Source organism: Erythrolamprus reginae, chromosome 2, assembly GCF_031021105.1.
Source record: "Erythrolamprus reginae isolate rEryReg1 chromosome 2, rEryReg1.hap1, whole genome shotgun sequence".
Classification (NCBI taxonomy): domain Eukaryota; kingdom Metazoa; phylum Chordata; class Lepidosauria; order Squamata; family Dipsadidae; genus Erythrolamprus; species Erythrolamprus reginae.
In genome coordinates this window covers 328,456,597-328,474,289 of record NC_091951.1, presented here as the reverse complement: position 1 = coordinate 328,474,289, position 17,693 = coordinate 328,456,597, and the positions used below count along the sequence as shown (strand labels likewise).

At 41.4% G+C, this 17,693-nt stretch overlaps 1 protein-coding gene across 6 annotated transcripts in view; it reads left to right on the top strand.

Moving 5' to 3' along the window:
- NNT (nicotinamide nucleotide transhydrogenase) overlaps nt 1–17,693 on the top strand; it is an 85,254-nt gene that overhangs the window by 6,274 nt on the left and 61,287 nt on the right. The window contains exons 1-2 of one of the 6 annotated variants that reach the window (XM_070743384.1): nt 1,013–1,199; nt 6,723–6,925. In XM_070743384.1, the coding sequence (XP_070599485.1) occupies nt 6,775–6,925 (151 nt within the window). In that variant the 5' untranslated portion in view covers nt 1,013–1,199; nt 6,723–6,774. Of the gene's footprint in view, nt 1–1,012; nt 1,446–4,011; nt 4,177–6,719; nt 6,926–17,693 lie in introns of those variants that run through there. The other 5 variants (XM_070743385.1, XM_070743387.1, XM_070743388.1 and 2 more) reach the window with 5 other exon arrangements.

Here is a 17,693-nt window from a genome sequence, read left to right as displayed (position 1 = left end):
GGAGGAAAAAAAGAAATGAGAAAATGATTGAGACAGAATGAGAGGAAAGAGAGAGAAACAAAAGAGAGAGAAGTGACTCTTGATTTAAAGCATATGATAAAAAGCACCCAAAGAATAAGAGATAAAAACCCCCCAGCCCTCACCTGTTTTTGGAAATGGTTCAAGAGTGTGTATACAGTACACACCCACCCACCCACCCACCCACCCACACACACACACGGATGGGGGAGGAGACAGGGATGGAAAAAGAGAGGAGAGTGTCTTAGGGTGTCATTTTGTGTCATTTTGGTTGGTGGTGTGCCCCAGGATTTTGTAAATGTAAAAAATGCGCCGCGGCTCAAAAAAGGTTGAAAATCACTGCTATAGAAGGAAGGACAACAAAAAAATTCTTAAGTAATAATTATTCAATAGTTTCTATTTATTCAATAAATAGTGCATAAACTTACTACCCCCACTGCATATATGTCCATCTACCAGATTATTAAGCTATCACAATAATAATTTCCATTGGTGTTAATACACTGCTCAAAATAAATAAAAGGAACACTTAAACAACAGAATATAACTCCAAGTAAATCAAACTTCTGTGAAATCAAACCGTCCACTTAGGAAGCAACCCTGATTGACAATCGATTTCATTTTGTTGTCAGCACATTCAACTTTGTGCAGAACAAAGTATTCAATGAGACTATGTCATTCATTCAGATCTAGGGTGTGTTCTTTGAGTGCTCCCTTTATTTTTTTGAGTAGTGTATTTACAATTACTGTTTATTTCTGTTTCCTCTTCCTACCCTACCGAAAACACGGGGAACCTGAAAGGCTGCCCCGTTTTTTGCAGAGGGAAGCATGTGGGCACTCGGGTGGGCGCAACTCCCCCTCACTAAAACAACACACACACACACCAAACCACCCAAAACAAAGAGCAGGCCGCTCCGTCACGCGGCCTCAGAGACCCCCCCTCGCTTTGAAAAAGCGTGACGTCGCCTCCCGCCCTTTCCTCGCTCAGCCGGCCGAGGTCGCCTGGCTCTCTCCCTTTTGCCGGAGGCCGAGGGAGGCTCGTGCTCGTGCCGCCCCGCCCTCTTGGCCTGCACGTCGCGGTTGGCGCGGCTCTCCAGTCTCGAGCCGGCTTTAGGGCGAGCCGGGGAGGTCGCAGCTGCAAGCCGCCGCCGCGTTTTGCAAGGCTGGGGCGCGCGGAGGCGGTAGGTTCAGCTTGGCTCTGGGCGCTCGTCTGCTTCGAAAACGCCTGCGGGAGGGAAGGAGGGAAGCGAGGCGGAGGCGGCCTGGGCCAAACCGGGTACTGGCTTGCGGATGCCCCGGGCTGGAGTGGCGGCGGGGACGAAAGCCTCCCGCCCTTTCATCCCCTTTGGCGCCAGGGCCGTCGGGTTTCTGGAGGATTTCTCCGGCTGCATCTCCCACCCTTGCAGCCCAGCGCCTCACGGGAAGAGGTAACGGGCCGGTGGGGTGGGTGTGCGTATGTAGATAGAGGTGGAGAATCGCACCGGAGGGGGAAAAAAAAGCAACCCCGCCGCCTCCTGGCTTCTTGTGACCCAGCGCAGGACAAAGAGGCTAGTTGTCCCCGGTTGCCCAGGGCCGGTGGTCGTTCATTGCGCGCATAGCAACGCGGGTTTGGGCCAAAGGAGGGTCCGCAACCTGCGGGGAGTCTACCTAACCCGCCTCCCAACCGACCCCAAGTTGCAGAAGGAGGTAAAACGGCTTCCACCTCCAACGCTTCCCTTTTATTGGATGCTTTGCAATTTACAATTAATTGCAAATTGTATTTTTAGATATTGTAAGCCACCCCTGAGTCCTTCGGCTTCGGGATTGGGCGGCATAGAAGTCGATTAATAATAATAATAATAATAATAATAATAATAATAATAATAATCGTCATTATCATCATTATCATCATCATTATCATCATTATTATTATTAACCACTAAACCACTAGCTTGTCCATGTATGCAATTGAATTGTCTTAAGTTTTAATCAGGATTTTAGAAATTAGTTTCTTTTCTTGACTTCCTTTTTATTAATGCTGTTATTTGTAATTTTTATACTGTTGTAAGCTGCCCTGAATCCTTCAGGATTGCGGCGGCATAGAAGTCAAAATAAATAAGTAAGTTGCGGACCTTGGAGATTGGCCTTCTCGCGAGGAGGCTCCTTTTAAGGGTGCGAGAAGCGGAACGTGTCCTTGCCTGCTAAGCTCAATCTCGGTAGGGATCTTTGGGGAGCGTAGCTTTGGCTCCAGAGTGGAAAAGTCTGGCATCCTCAGGATGCCTGCAGGAATTTGGGCAGCCACTAAGAAGGGAAGCGGGAGAAGAAAACCAAAGCCAGCACAGGAATGCTGCAGGTTGCAAAAGAAACAACAACAACCACAGCCTACCCTTGGAAGATAAAAAGTCGCGAATTCTTCTAGCTGACAGAGGGCAACTAAAGTCAAACAAAGCTTCTGTGACGTGGAGGTCAAATTTACAGTGGCGATGACCTTGGTTGAGTTTCCAAACTGTTATCAACCAATATTTTTTTTAGGAGGGGGGTGTTATTTAGTGAGTAGAAGAGGCTGTGTGGGAAGAAGCTTGAAAGGACGACTTGGGACAGGGGTCCCCAAACTTGGCAACTTTTAAGACTTGTGGACTTTAACTCCCAGAATTCTCCAGCCAGCCCTGAGTCCCCAAGCCCCCAAAACTTTAACCTTAGATTGTCTACAGTCGACCTCTCCTTGTTTCTAGGAGGTCTGTAAAGGGGAGTTCATAAGTGCACCACCATGCCTACCGTCCCTGTCCTATTGTTCTTTTTTATTGTTACTTTTTACTTACGTTTCTACAAAACACTACTATCCTATACATGTTGACAAAAAAAATAAGTAAGTAAGTAAATAAGTCTTAAAGCTGTCAAGTTTGAGGACCTCTGACTTTTTAAAACAACTTTTGAGTTCAGGGAGTCACACCCTTTAAAGTTTTGAGATGAGTTTTGAAATGCTGGAGGGTGGCCATTACAAACACACACACACACACACAGAGATATAGGATATATGTTCTTTTGAAATCTTGCTTTAATGAATGCTGTCTGTGAATCTTTCTTGACTTCAAAACTGGGACAACTCTCAAAATGTCTTGGAAGATGTTGAAAGCTTTTAGTTGGGCTTGTAGCTCCCAGCATAATACTTTGGAGGGTGCCTTTGTAAAGGAGTGTGTGTGTGTGCTAGATTGAATGTAGATACTTCTGGTATTCAGAGCTAGTGCAGACAGCCCGGTACCCCAATAAAACAGGAAAAGGAAGTATGTGCTTTCTTGTAAACCAGGAAAGTGTAATAGGGTATATTTATGCCAGTAAATTCTTAGTGGATGGCCAGGAATTAGTGATATAAAAATTTACACTAATTGCTGTATCCATCCATTCCCATCTTTTAACTGCAATGTTCAGAACTGACTGAAAGTCTTCCTTAAAACGACCACATATATGCCAGGATTTTACAATATAGCAATAAAGAAAAGTAAAAAAAAACATGTTGCCTTAAATCCTTTAGACAGCAATTGTGAAATCTGTTTACCAACTTTTAAAAAATAATCCTCAAAAATTCATGAAGAAGAGCTTTAAATGATACTCTTAACTGGGAGTAAGCTTTTGAAGTTAACAGAATGCTTTAGAAATGCTTACATAAATGCAAGACCAATTCTAAATTCAAATAATTCCATAAAATAGTGATAGACTAGGTTTTTAAAAAACCATTGGATCATTTTAAAGATTAAATCAGGGTGCAACTTCTGTTTTGAAGCTCCTGTTTAAAAAGTTGGGAAACTTGAATGAGATTGCACGGTGACTACAAATGGTGTTAAGTTAAAAGTTCACAAGCTAAGGCAGTTTTTACAAGTCAATGAATGAACCTGACACCAGTTGGAGATTGACAGGAGCTGTAGCCAATCGTCTGTGCCTAGGCAGATTATGCACATCCTTGTCTTTAGCAGACCAGCCCTTGGAGTTCCCTTTGAATGAAGAATTCAGCTTCCTGCATTTGCTGAAGATTTGGTAATGCCTCGTTAGTCAGGGCACTAATGTTGGTTATTGATTTAAGAGAATTCTTTTTTTCTGCTAGTATGTCACTCTTGAGGGCATAAAGGACCACAAATGATGTTAATTTTCTCTTTGCTGGAAAGAATATGTGTTCTGAATGTGTGAGTACGTGGCAGAAATAGTGTTTTCTATTTATAGCAGTTTCCTTAGAAACTGTTCATGTTGGTGTTGGAAATGGTTACACATATAACTCCAGTTGAAATACTGTTACTGTATCTCATTGCTGGGATAATAATAATATAATAAGAGCCAGCTTACAATGTTGTCCTTGATTTGATTTTTTTGAAAGCTTAAAATAATCATGCAGTTTCAATTCTCAAGCATTTTTATTAGGATTTTTAATAAATTTAGAAATAGATGTGGTAAGTGCATGTTGTATATTGCTAAAATAAAAGTCAAATGAGTAAATAGATAGGTAGGTAGGTAGGTAGATAGATAGGTAGATATGCAGTAGTTGTTGATATATATGTTCTTATGTTCTTATATATAAGTTATCCAAAAAGCAAAACTTTTTTTCACTATCGTGCTGGCATTTTATTGTTTGAATTTCTTGTAGGTATAAGTACACTGGGATGCTAGACTCCACATTTAAATCTTTTGATGGTTCTGGTTCAATTTATGTGTTAACCATTTCAACAAAGAAAGTTATTAGTACCGTATCTATTATAAAATGCTTGCATTGGCACTTGTATAAACATACTTTAGAATAGCTCAAACAGATCTGTGCCATTGGCAACCAGCTATGTACAGTTTGTCTTTTTAAAAAATATTTTTCCTTGTTGTTTGTCAGCTTTTGTTTTCATTGTGGTTATTTGTTTAATCTTGCTAACCTTACTGTTAGTGTTTTGGGTTATGTACAGTACAAGTAGATAACCAGAAATACACAGCTGAAGGTGAATGAAATTTTATCCCTTTCCTAACATAGCTAAAATATACAGTTTGAAGTACATATGTTATGTTGGTAATGTGTTATTCTATTTTATCCATACTTTATTTGCTTATTGCAACTACTGTAAACCAACTAGTATTTTTTTCATACTTTAAATTATTGCACTTGCTTTGAGGAGCAGCTGTTTAAGTAATTTAAATAGAAAATTTCAGTCCCAATCTCTGAAATACTTCAACTTCACACACACTCATATACAGTGATCTCTCGGTTAGCGCGGGGGTTACGTTCCAAGACCTCCCGCGCTAACCGATTTCCGCGTTATACTGGATGCGGAAGTAAAAACCACCATCTGCGCATGTGCGCCATTTTTTTCATGGCCGCACATGCGCAGATGGTGGAGTTTGCGTGTGGGCGGCGGGGAAGACCAAGGGAAGATTCCTTCAGCCGCCCAACAGCTGATCTGCTCCGCAGCGCGGAAGCAGCGAGGAGCCGAAGATGGGGTAAAGGCAAAGGGGAAACCCCATCTTCGGCTCCTCGCTGCTGCCGCGCTGCGGAGCGGATCAGGTGTTGGGCGGCTGAAGGAACCTTCCCTTGGTCTTCCTGCCGCCCAGGCAAAGGGGAAACTCCAAGATCGCTTGCCGCTTGCCGCTTTGCAGCTTGGAGCCTTGCTTCGCCTCCTTCGCTGCAATAGGCAAGCGGCAAGCGGCAAGCGATCTTGAGAAAGAGAGAGAAAGGAGGGCGACTTGCCAGTCCACGCCCCCCTGGATGAACAGCCTCGCATGGCCCCAGCGCCGGGCTCCGCTGTTGCCTCCGCCCCCATTCGGCTCTGCAGCTGAGAGGCCTTCCCGGCAGAGCCCTCCCCAACAGCTCCCGCTGCCAGCGCAAAAAAGAAAAGAAAAAGAAATCCCCAAAAGAGGCAGGCACAAAGCGGGGGCACAAGGGGAGCTGCCCGGCAGAGGTTGCTTTTTTTCTTCTCGTGGGCAAGTGGAGGGGGGGAGAGAGAAGGGAGGAAGAGAGTGTGAGAGAGGAAGAAAGAGAGAGAGAAATGATAGAAAAAAGGGGAGAAAAAAGAGAAATGAGAAAATGATTGAAGCATAGTGACAGGAAAGAAAGAGAAAGAGACAGAGAAGTGACTCTTGGTGATGACGTATGACGTCATCGGGTGGGAAAAACCGTGGTATAGCAAAAAAAACACGGACTTATTTTTTAATTAATATTTTTTGAAAAACCGCGTTGCAGCGTTTCGCGCTAATCGAGAACGCGCAAATCGAGGGATCACTGTATATTTAAATTATCATGAATCACTCTTGGTTTCTCTTACTGAAAATTAGGAATCTCAAAGGATTCAGATACTATTTTTTCCTACTTTTATTTTGCAATGGTACTTTGAACTCTGTACTTGAAGAATATGTCCTGCATCAACTCTTCTTTTGTAATTAGATAGAATTGCAGCTACATAATTGTGTACATATTTGTTTAATTTTAACATTGCATTAAAGTCATAATGAAATTCAGTCTTTGTTGTGGATTGTCAGTCATGTTCTGTGCACTTTCTCAAGGTGTGCATTTAAAACAATTTCTAAATCCTACATCTTTATTGAGAAAAGATCATTTATTTGTGTTGTAAAATTTGCCAAACACATTTTTAAAGTCCAAGTGTATTTTGTAACCTTAACTTGAGCTTCTTTTTAGAAATGACACATACTTTTCAAATTCCATGTGTTATTATTGGCTAAATTGAATTGTTTTTTTAATTCAGCAGGGCAGTTGTGCGGCTTTCTAACCTGTAATCTCCCTTGCTGGATTTGGGCAATATGGCAGGCATCCTGCGTACAGTTGTTAGTAATTTCTCCATTCCCCTTTTCAACAATGTGATATGCCACAAGGTGAAGACTGTGACGACGCCAAAAGTGCGGACATTCCTTACCCACCAGGTTCTCTGGTGTAAAGCAGCTATCAAATCAGGTATGTAAACTGATTCACAGGATTTCAGTTCAATTCTATCTGATGTTAAAATGTATAAAGGCCAGACCCAATATATTTTTCTGGTCTTCCAACATTTATCACTGTAATAATATAAGAAAAAGAATCCAGGATACAACTGTATTCTACAGGAATCATAGTTCCTTATTTAAAGATAATTAGCAGACTTTGGCTAACTCTATGTTCCAATAGAATTTTTGAAACTTGGTTCACTCATTATACTAGAAGAGTAGGATGTGAAAGTTCTAGACATTTGTACCTTAAAGAGAAAGCATAACATTGCTGTTTTCCATTTGCAGAAGCCAACTGTAGAATTTGTTATTGCTGTGTTCCATTTGCAGAAGCCAACTGTAGAATTTGTTATTATTTCTACAAATAATTCATGGCAGTGAACATATCCAACATACCTCCCTCCTTTTATTTTCCTCACAACAACCACCCTGTGAGGTGGGTTGGGTTGAGAATGACTGACCCAAGATAATCCAGCTAGCTTTCATGGGCAAGATGAGACCTGAACTCAAATAAATTAATAATAGCCATTAGTAATGTGCAGTGCACCATATGTCAGAAAGTTACCTTGGAGCAAGGGAGTAATTAATTTTTCCAAGGGGCCATGAGAAATTGGGACTGTTGTGTACGGCTGAAACAATAGGGTTGTGAAGGCACGCACACCTATACATAAATTTGAAAAGGATCTCCTTCAAAATAAAAGCAATGCATTTAAATTGCATGCATGGCGTACATTTATTTATGTCTGATTTATAATTTCTGATTGACCTCAGTCTGGACAGGGACAAACAAAGGGTCAGATGTGGCCCCAGGGCTGTCAAATGGCTAAGTCTGGTTTGGTAGTGATCTACTTTCAGGGGAAAACAAAACACTACATTTCAGAATTAGCATGTAGAACTTATCCAAGAGTTCCAGTCCACAGTAATGTATGTCCTTCAGATGCTCTTTGTACTACATTAGCCTTTGTTCTTTGTAACAACTAATACTTTGTTAACAAAGACAATTGTTCTCCTTGAAAGTATGGAATTGTACTTTAGAAATGTCTTTGTGAATTAACTAATCTATTAGTTATCCAATTATCTAGAACAGTTCCTAGATGAATGGGTTGTTAGATACATTACACAATGCAGTCTTACTACAAACTGGAGAAATGATAGACTGATAAGACTATCTCCTGAATTAATGTAATGGGTATATGTCGGTGCAAGTTTTATAATTTAGTCTGCAGTAGCAGAATTTCACAGAGCACATTTTACCTTACGTGTGTTTGGAAATGATTTACACAGTTTGGCATGGAACCTAGAGAACAGCTAATTCGCTTTTCTACTCTTGTATTGTTGTTTCCCCAATTACTTATACTAGGTGTATTGCAACTGTAGCTCTCACGGTTTACTTGGGATTCAAAGAGAAAAGATACCATAGGTAGTTCTCGATTCAAAACCATTCATTTAGTGACTGTTTGAAGTTACAACAGCACTGAAAAAGAGATATTGGTCTTCTCATTTATGATGGTTGCAGCATCCCAGTCATATGAACGCCTTCCCAGCTGGCTTCTTACAACTAAAGTCAGTGGGGGAAAGCCAGATTTGTTTAATGACCGCATGATTCACATAACTATGTCAAAAGTCATAAAATCAGGCACAAAATTTTTTTAGTCACAATATATACCTGGCAGAGTGGGAACAAATTTGGAAGAGAAATGTTAAATTGACTAAATCTACAAAGACTAAATTATTTAGACTAAATTTAGGTTTTCTATAAAGAAAACCAGTATAAAATGCTATATCGATGGCATTTACCACCAAAAAGATTGGCTAATATATATCAAAATAACAATTTGGCATGTTGGAAGTGTAAAGAAAAGCAGGGCACCTTCTTCCACCTATGGTGGCTATGTCCCGAAGCGAAAAAATACTGCAGGAAATTAAGAAATTGGTTACATCAAATAACAGATACAGCAATTGAATTCACACCAGAATTTTTTTTATTAGGCATTATTAGAGGATCATATGAAGGCCTTCCCAGCTGGCTTCTTACAAGCAAAGTCAGTGGGGGAAAGCCAGATTTGTTTAATAACTAAGTCAAAAGTCATAAAATCTGGGACTCATTCATGTTGATTAGTAATTCTACTGTAATGCTCTCTACATGGGGCTACCTTTGAAAAGTGTTTGGAAACTTCAGATCGTGCAGAATGCAGCTTTCATGGGCTTACCTAGGTATGCCCATGTTTCACCATCACTCCGCAGTCTGCATTGGCTGCCGATCAATTTCCGGTCACAATTCAAAGTGTTGGTTATGACCTTTAAAGCCCTTCATGGCACTGGACCAGAATATCTCCGAGACCGCCTTCTGCCGCACGAATCCCAGCGACCGATTAGGTCCCACAGAGTGGGCCTTCTCCGGGTCCCGTCAACTAAACAATGTCGGTTGGCGGGCGCCAGGGGAAGAGCCTTCTCTGTGGCGGCCCCGACTCTCTGGAACCAACTCTCCCCAGAGATTAGAACTGCCCCTACTCTCCCTGCCTTCCGTAAACTCCTTAAACCCCACCTCTGCTGTCAGGCATGGGGGAACTGAAACATCTCCCCCGGGCATGTTCAATTTATACATGGTATGTTTGTGTGTGTGTTTGTTAGTAAATGGGGTTCTTTTTAAATCTTCTTAAATATTTTAAATTATTTGGATTTGTTATGATTGCTGTATTTTTGTTGTGAGCCGCCCCGAGTCTGCGGAGAGGGGCAGCATACAAATCTAAATAAAAAATAAATAAATAAATAAATAAATTCTAGTCTAAATTGTGGTCATATGTTGAGGGTTGTTATTATTATTATTATTATTATTATTATTATTATTAATTAGATTTGTATTACAATCAACACCTGTGGCTTTGACTTTTCTCCCATCCCTATTTGCAATAGGAAGTATGAGAATTTTTTATGTACTACTACTTTCTGCAAGTGCTCTTACAGTGTTATTAATTAAACAGTATAGGGATATACTAATACAGAGGCCCTCAAACTTGGCAACTTTAAGACTTATGGACTTCAACTCTACAGCATAGCTGGCTGTAGAATTCTAGGAGTTGAAGTCCACAAGTCTTAAAGTTGCCAAGTTTGAGGACCCATTTTCTAATATATCCAGTCTGAAGGCACATATGAAAAAATATATACTATTTTTATTACTGTGTTATATTCTGAGATAGTAAATTGGAAGGAATGGTGAAAGCTGTCTTGAATGGGGAGGATTGCCTCTTGGCTATGAAAACCCCATGCTAACTAAATTGCAAGCTGTCAACATGTTAATTAAATCAGTGATGCCTTAAGAGATTACATTTTTTTCCAATATAGAATTGGATTATTCAGTTATGTACTGAGAAATCTTTCCTTGGTATTTTAAAAATAATAATAGTTCCATATGAAATATAACTATCCTTATAGGCACGCATTTTGGAAAACTAATGCAAAAAAGGATAGGTTTTGATTAACATGACTACACCAGCCTGCTTTTAAAAATCCATTAAGTTATATAAGTATGAAAAAAAAATTACAGTCCTGCCTATCAACATTTTTGAAGAATTTATAGGAGCTTTGCAAACTTTAATCTACAAAGTTAAAAGCACATTTTAGATTTTATTTGAGACATGTGATTCTCTCAAGACACTGTATGAAAGTATGTAAATGTTTAATCTTAATGTGACTATATAACTTATTAGTGGTCTGGATGGACTACTACCGTGTTTCCCCGAAAGTAAGACAGTGTCTTACTTTCTTTTTATCCCCAAAAGCCCCACTATGTCTTACTTTTGGGGTATGTCTTATATTGGAAAAAAATTGTCGAATTTTTTGTTTTAACCATAAAATTAACATTTAGACGCGGTGACGTATGGAGGGGGGGGGGCGGCGCGGAAGTGGGCAGGAGGCGGCGCTCATTAAGATCAGAGGGAGGTGGCAGACGCGGCGACATGGAGAGGGGGACGGCGCAGGCGTGGGCAGGAGACGGCGCTCATTTGGATCAGACGGAGGCGGCAGACGTGGTGACGTATGGAGGGGGGCGGCGCGGAAGTGGGCAGGAGGCGGCGCGCAGCTAGATGAGAGGGAGGCGGCAATACCCCCGTGTTTCCCCGAAAGTAAGACATATGTCTTACTTTTGGGGTACGGCTTATATTAGCCGACCCCCCTGAAACCCCCGATACGTCTTACAATCGGGGGTGTCTTACTATCAGGGAAACAGGGTATGTACCATAATTTTGCATCTTACTGTTAGTTTTCTTCAAACCAGATATATAATTGATTGTTTTTGATAATCCAATATTGATGTTTGGTTTGGTGCCAGAAATTGATGATAGTGAATCATTTTATTTAAGTATTTATTAAATTTATATACTATTGGTCCTCACAATGAGGAGACTCTGGGCAGACTTTTAAAATAATATAGTTATAATTTTTTTAAGGAAGTCAGACATTTTAGGATACATGGTTAACTAAGGAATTTTGGACATTGTGTAGAATTCGGCTGGGTAACCTTTATGTGTCCAAAAGACTTTATTTTGGTTTCAAATTTTTTTTCCAGTCAATAAGAATGATTTTGTTTTGGCCATGGTGGCAAAACCAAAACTTTTCCCTCTGAGATTTTGAAGCCTCTGTTAATGTGTATCTGCATATACCTGTGTGTTTGTTTGGGGCTTCAGGCTACTGATAAGTACTTTATTTCATAGATTTTGACCTCTGTATTTAGTCTCTTACATAATGCATAAGAAATAACTGGATGAGTGAAAAGCAGTTGGTTTGTCATAAGTTGGTAATATAATGTAGGGCTAGAAGGAACAGAAAATTGTGGTAGTTCTTATGCAATCTGCAAAAAGAAAAGAGAAAGAAAGAAAGAAAGAAAGAAAGAAAGAAAGAAAGAAAGAAAGAAAGAAAGAAAGAGATTCCCTTCCCCAAGCTGAGACATTGGTGATATTTTCTGCAGAAAATAATGGTGAACAATCTTGGCAGACTGATAAAGAGTTTGCCTAAAAATGATGTTTTAATGAAAAAAGAAAGAATTAGGAAGAAACCCATATTACTGAAGAGTCTGCAAGTTTTCCTAGTTATAGTGCATTGAGAAGGGCAACATGGAGTCCTAAAAAAGCTGAATTGGTGAAATTGCTGAGCCATAATTTGGTATTGAGTACCAGCAGGTAAATACAGAATTCTAGAAGAAAGAGTCAACAAAACCCACTTTTAATTACTCAGTGCAAAATTTTGTAACTATTATAGCAACTTCAGTCACTGGAGCATATTTGCTTTGTAAAAGGAAATTGTTTTCTTTAAAGAGCATTTATATTCTGTAGCCAGAAGAAAATGGATGGTATTTTCTTCTGATTAAATCACTGAAAGACATGTTTGTATGCTTAGAATGCCTAGAAGCATGCCTGTCTGGGGATCTTTTGAAGTTTGGCACATGGCAGGAGGCAGCGGAAGGGTGGCTCTCAGTGACTTAAGGCTAGCTCTAATAAAAGACTTGGAGAATAAAATGAAAGTGAAAATTAATGGTATACTAGTGTTTTGAAATGGATCCTCTACTGATTCCCCCTTTTTTTTAGTAAAAAAAAAAAAAGTAATGGTGCAGGAAGTATTGACATTTCATTTTTGCTAGTGACTAATATGAAAAGTTTAAGATCAAGAAAGTGAATTATCCACACACTAATAAACTCTTTTTGCTGCCTAAGCAGGGAAGATCTCCAAAGTCCCTTCCAACTTGTTATTTCTAACTTTCTAACTTACACTGAAAGAATTAATTACCTTTTACACTAAAAAGTTGAATTCAGGATTTTGAGAAGTAAGTACGGAAATACTGTAGTAAGTGCAACTGTTGGAATGTTATAAAATTTGTGTAATTATTATTTTAAAAGATTTTTTATGTAAGACTTGTAATGGAAAGGAAGATGGATAATAGGATATACATTAATAGATATATTTGCATCAATATTATTAATTGTGTATAATTAATCATGATATAGGTTTTACATATAAGATTGATATAAGATTATGTATATTATAAAAAGAGAAAATTAAATTTTGATGAATGAAAGGAAGAAGGGTACAAATTCAAATCCTAACAAGGGTATGTCTGTCTGACGATACCTAACAAAGTTGAAATAGATCTATAACAGGCTCCCTACCTTTTCACTTATTAGCAATGTAAATTATACTTTTTGGACTATAAATTTTTTATCGGCCTTGGAAATGGCCCCTACACGGTAGTCCTCAACTTACTAGACACAAGAACATTTTTTTCCTTAATGCCATCACTCTGCTAAACAAATAATTCCCTCAACACTGTCAAACTATTTACTAAGCCTGCCCTACTATTATTACTGTTTTTTCTCATCATTTATATCACCATTTCCTCCCACTTATGACTGTATGACTGTTACTTCTTGCTTGTATCCTTATTAATATTGATTGTTTCTTCATTGCTTATTTGACCCCTATGACAATCATTGGGTGTTGTACCACATGATTCTTGACAAATCTATATTTTCTTTTATGTACACTGAGAGCATATGCATCAAGACAAATTCCTTGTGTGTCCAATCACGCTTGGCCAATAAAATAATTCTGTTCTATTTTATTCTACTACAGTTCATTTAGTGACTGAAGTTACATTGGACCTATCTATCACCATTTTCAGACTTACAATCGTTAGAGTAATTCCATGGTCACATGATCAAAATTCATATTTATGACAGCTGCAGTGTCCCGGGATCATGTGATCATCTTTGGTGACTTTCTGACAAGTAATCAATGGGAAAGCCAGTTTCACTTCACAACTTTGGCAAGAAAGCTTATCAGTGGGGTAAAATTCACTTAACCTGTCCCACTTAGCAACATAAATTTTGGTTTCAGTTATAAGTTGAATCAGAAAAATCAATGGCTCTATTGCCTGGCATAATGGGAGTTACATTTTGGCTCACCTGAAAGTTATTGTGTTGGAGGCCTGTGGTTAAAATTAGTCTTCTAATAAACCAATACATGAAATCCATTTTAGTTGTTACTTATACCACCTAATCTACAGTACAGTGGTCCCTCGACTTGCGCGTTCTCGATTAGCGCGAAACGCTGCAACGCGGTTTTTCAAAAAATATTATTTAAAAAATAAAATATTAAAATATTATTTAAAAAAAAATAAAATATTAAAAAATAATTTTTTTTTAATTCTGTTCCCTGAATGGAGACCGCCGGCCGCTCAATCGGGCCGGCAGGGAACAGAATGGAGCCTTCCGCGGCGGGGCTGGTAAGGGGGGGAGCCGAGCCCAGCCCCGTGGCATTCGCTTTCCTCCCGCCGGCAGCCGACTGATCGTGGGCTCCTTCGCAACCTCGGAGAGCTTCCTGGTTTTCGTGAGCTTTCATGCCCCGGAAGCTCTCCGAGGTTGCGAAGGAGCCCACAATCAGTCTCGGCTGCGGGTGGGAGGAAGGCGAATCCCCCGTGGGCTCCGTTACATTTTCCGCTGCCAGCCAGGCCATGCTGGCGGCAGCGGAACAATCGCTGGGTGGAAGGCGTGCTCGGCTCTGCCGCTCCAGCCGCTTTCGGCCGAGCCTCCCCGGCCAAGCAGCCAGGGAAGTCGAGCCAGGCGTGGCGGCGGCAGCGCTGCTTCTCCGGTCGCCCGGTCCTCTCCTGCCTCCTGCGCCGATGTTCCCCGCTGCGACGGAAGGCAGTCGCTTGGCTAGGGAGGCTCGGCCGAAAGCGGCTGGAGCGGCAGAGCCGAGCACGCCTTCCACCCAGGGAGTCCTGCCCTTTCATCCCCGCCGACCACAGGGGCGAGGGGTGGGGATGAAGGGGCAGGACTTCCCGGGCGGAAGGCGTGCTCGGCTCTGCCGCTCCAGCCGCTTTCGGCCGAGCCTCCCTAGCCAAGCGACTGCCTTCCGTCGCAGCGGGGAACATCGGCGCAGGAGGCAGGAGAGGACCGGGCGACCGGAGAAGCAGCGCTGCCGCCGCCACGCCTGGCTCGACTTCCCTGGCTGCTCGGCCAAAAGGGGCTGGAGCGGCAGAGCCGAGCATGCCTTCCGCCCGGGAAGTCCTGCCCCTTCATCCCCACCCCTCGCCCCTGTGGCCGGCTCATCCAGGGGGGCGTGTGTGGACTGGCAAGCGGCAAGCGGGAAGACCAAGGGAAGGTTCCTTCAGCCGCCCAACACCTGATCCGCTCCGCAGCGCGGCAGCAGCGAGGAGCCGAAGATGGGGTTTCCCCTTTGCCTTTACCCCATCTTCGGCTCCTCGCTGCTTCCGCGCTGCGGAGCAGATCAGCTGTTGGGCGGCTGAAGGAATCTTCCCTTGGTCTTCCCCGCCGCCCACACGCAAACTCCACCATCTGCGCATGTGCGGCCATGGAAAAAATGGCGCACATGCGCAGATGGTGGTTTTACTTCCGCATCCAATATAACGCGGAAATCGGTTAGCGCGGGAGGTCTTGGAACGTAACCCCCGCGCTAACCGAGAGATCACTGTAATTACACAGCCTTTAGAATCTATGATAACATTTGGAATTTATCTAAGCCTACCATTCATCCAATGGCTGATTACAGCTTAAATTTTCTTCTCTCTTTTCCTTCATTTTTGTATGTCTTTTCTGTTGCTTCAGCTCTTTATTATAACTACATTGAAAATTGTGTGCTTGTGCATTTTTAATGTCTGTTTCCTTTAAAATATGGTTAAATTTGATTTCAAGGATTTCTGTTTCCTCTGTTATTCATTGCATTCTTTTGTCTTCATTTCATTTTGCCCTATTAGGCTATTTCCTCCTCTTCCTGCAGAATTCTGAATAAAGGTGAGCAGCCTCTAGAGCTGTTGATATAGTAAACTAATTATGAGCAATCTTGTCAGGGGTTTGGTTTTTTTTGCAGGTTTATATCCCAGTAAATAGTTTGACAATGTTGAGGGAATTATTTGTTTAGCAGAGTGATGGCATTAGGGAAAAAACTGTTCTTGTGTCTAGTTGTCTTGGTGTGCAGTGCTCTGTAGCGGCGTTTTGAGGGTAGGAGTTGAAACAGTTTATGTCCAGGATTCGCGTGGTCAGGAAATATTTTCCCCGCCCTCTTTTTGACTCGTGCAGTATACAGGTCCTCAATGGAAGGCAGGTTGGCAGCAATTGTTTTTTCTGCAGTTCTGATTATCCTCTGAAGTCTGTGTCGGTCCTGTTGGGTTGCAGAAACAAACCAGACACTTATAGATGTGCAGATGACAGACTCAATGATTCCTCTGTAGAACTGTATCAGCAGCTCCTTGGGCAGTTTGAGCTTCCTGAGCTGGCGCAGAAAGAACATTCTTTGTTGTGCTTTTTTGATGATGTTTTTGATGTTAGGTGACCAGTTTAGGTGATGTTAGGTGACCATTTGTGCAAATGTGGCATGAAGGCAGTTACATAGCTGTTTCTCTCCTATCCTAAGGATCTGGCCATCGCCTTGCTGTGTCCTCCCATCCTGCATAAGAGGAGGAGGAGAGTCACCGGAGTGAAGGCAGCCTTCGCTTCCTGACACTTCGGGCTGAAACTAGGCTAGGCCAAATAGTTGTGTGTGAGGGTGTGGCCAGTGTGGGACATGGCAAGGCAATGGCCTGATCCCTAGGGTAGGAGAGAAGCCACATCCAAAGACCCCATCTTAAGCGAGTAGCCAAACTTCACATTGCTGGTGCTACCGGCCAGCAGCATTTTACCCCTTCTTCAGTTCTGTATTTCTGTTTAATCGTGAGATTTTTAAGAGTAGCTGAGGTTTATTAATTGGACTGATTCCCAGGAAAAAAAATGTTTTTATCTTTATTTTTAAGACTTGTGGCTTTTATATCACATTAATAGTAGTTAGCTTTTTAAATAATGCAGCACAGTTAAAGGGGTTTCCTGTTGAAACAAATGTGAAAAACTTCCCATAACCTTTTTTTAGTTTGTTATGAGAATTATTGCCTTTTATAATTAATTATGGGTTCAATTATTTTGTCTGTAGGACTGAATCTAATACAATGGAATACTGTACAATAAAAAAGACTAATAAAAGTATGCATCAAACATATTTTTCAGAAAATATGAATGTAGATGGCATACTTAAAAGTTGATTATCCATACCAGTGATGGTGAACCTTTTTTTCTTCGGGTGCCAAAAGCGTGTGCATGTGTGATACCGCGCATGCACGAGTGCCCACACCCATAATTCAAAACCTGGGACCAGTGAAATAAGTCCCTCCAGGCACTCTCGAGGCCTGAAACAGCCCATTCCCAAACTTTGGTGGACCCGGTAGGCCCATTTTTTTGCCCTTCCCAGGCTTTTTGCAGGCTTTTGCAGGCTTTTTTTCATTGCTGCTCGCTCCAAATAAGGTTTTTTAAAGCCCTAACCAGGGGATAAAATAATGTACTGAAGTTGACCAAATTAAGGATGCTAGCTAGATGAATATCTGGGAGGCAGATTTTTCCCTCCTATTTTCGTTCCCCAAAACCAAGGTGCACCTTAAATGCCAGTGCATCTTATACTCCAAAAATTACAGTAAGTAAGTAAGTTGTGACTCATGGTATGACCATTTTTTGCCACAGCTGTTCACCATATCAATGCAAGTTGTAAAGTAAAACATGCAGTGGTTAAGTGACTCGTGAGGTTCTTAAGTGAGGCCTGTGGTTGTTAAGTGCATCTTGTTTCCCCCATTGACTTTGTGAAGCCAGCTGGGAAGATTCCAGGACAGTGCTACTGTTGTAAATATAAGCCAGTTACCAAGCGCTCAAATT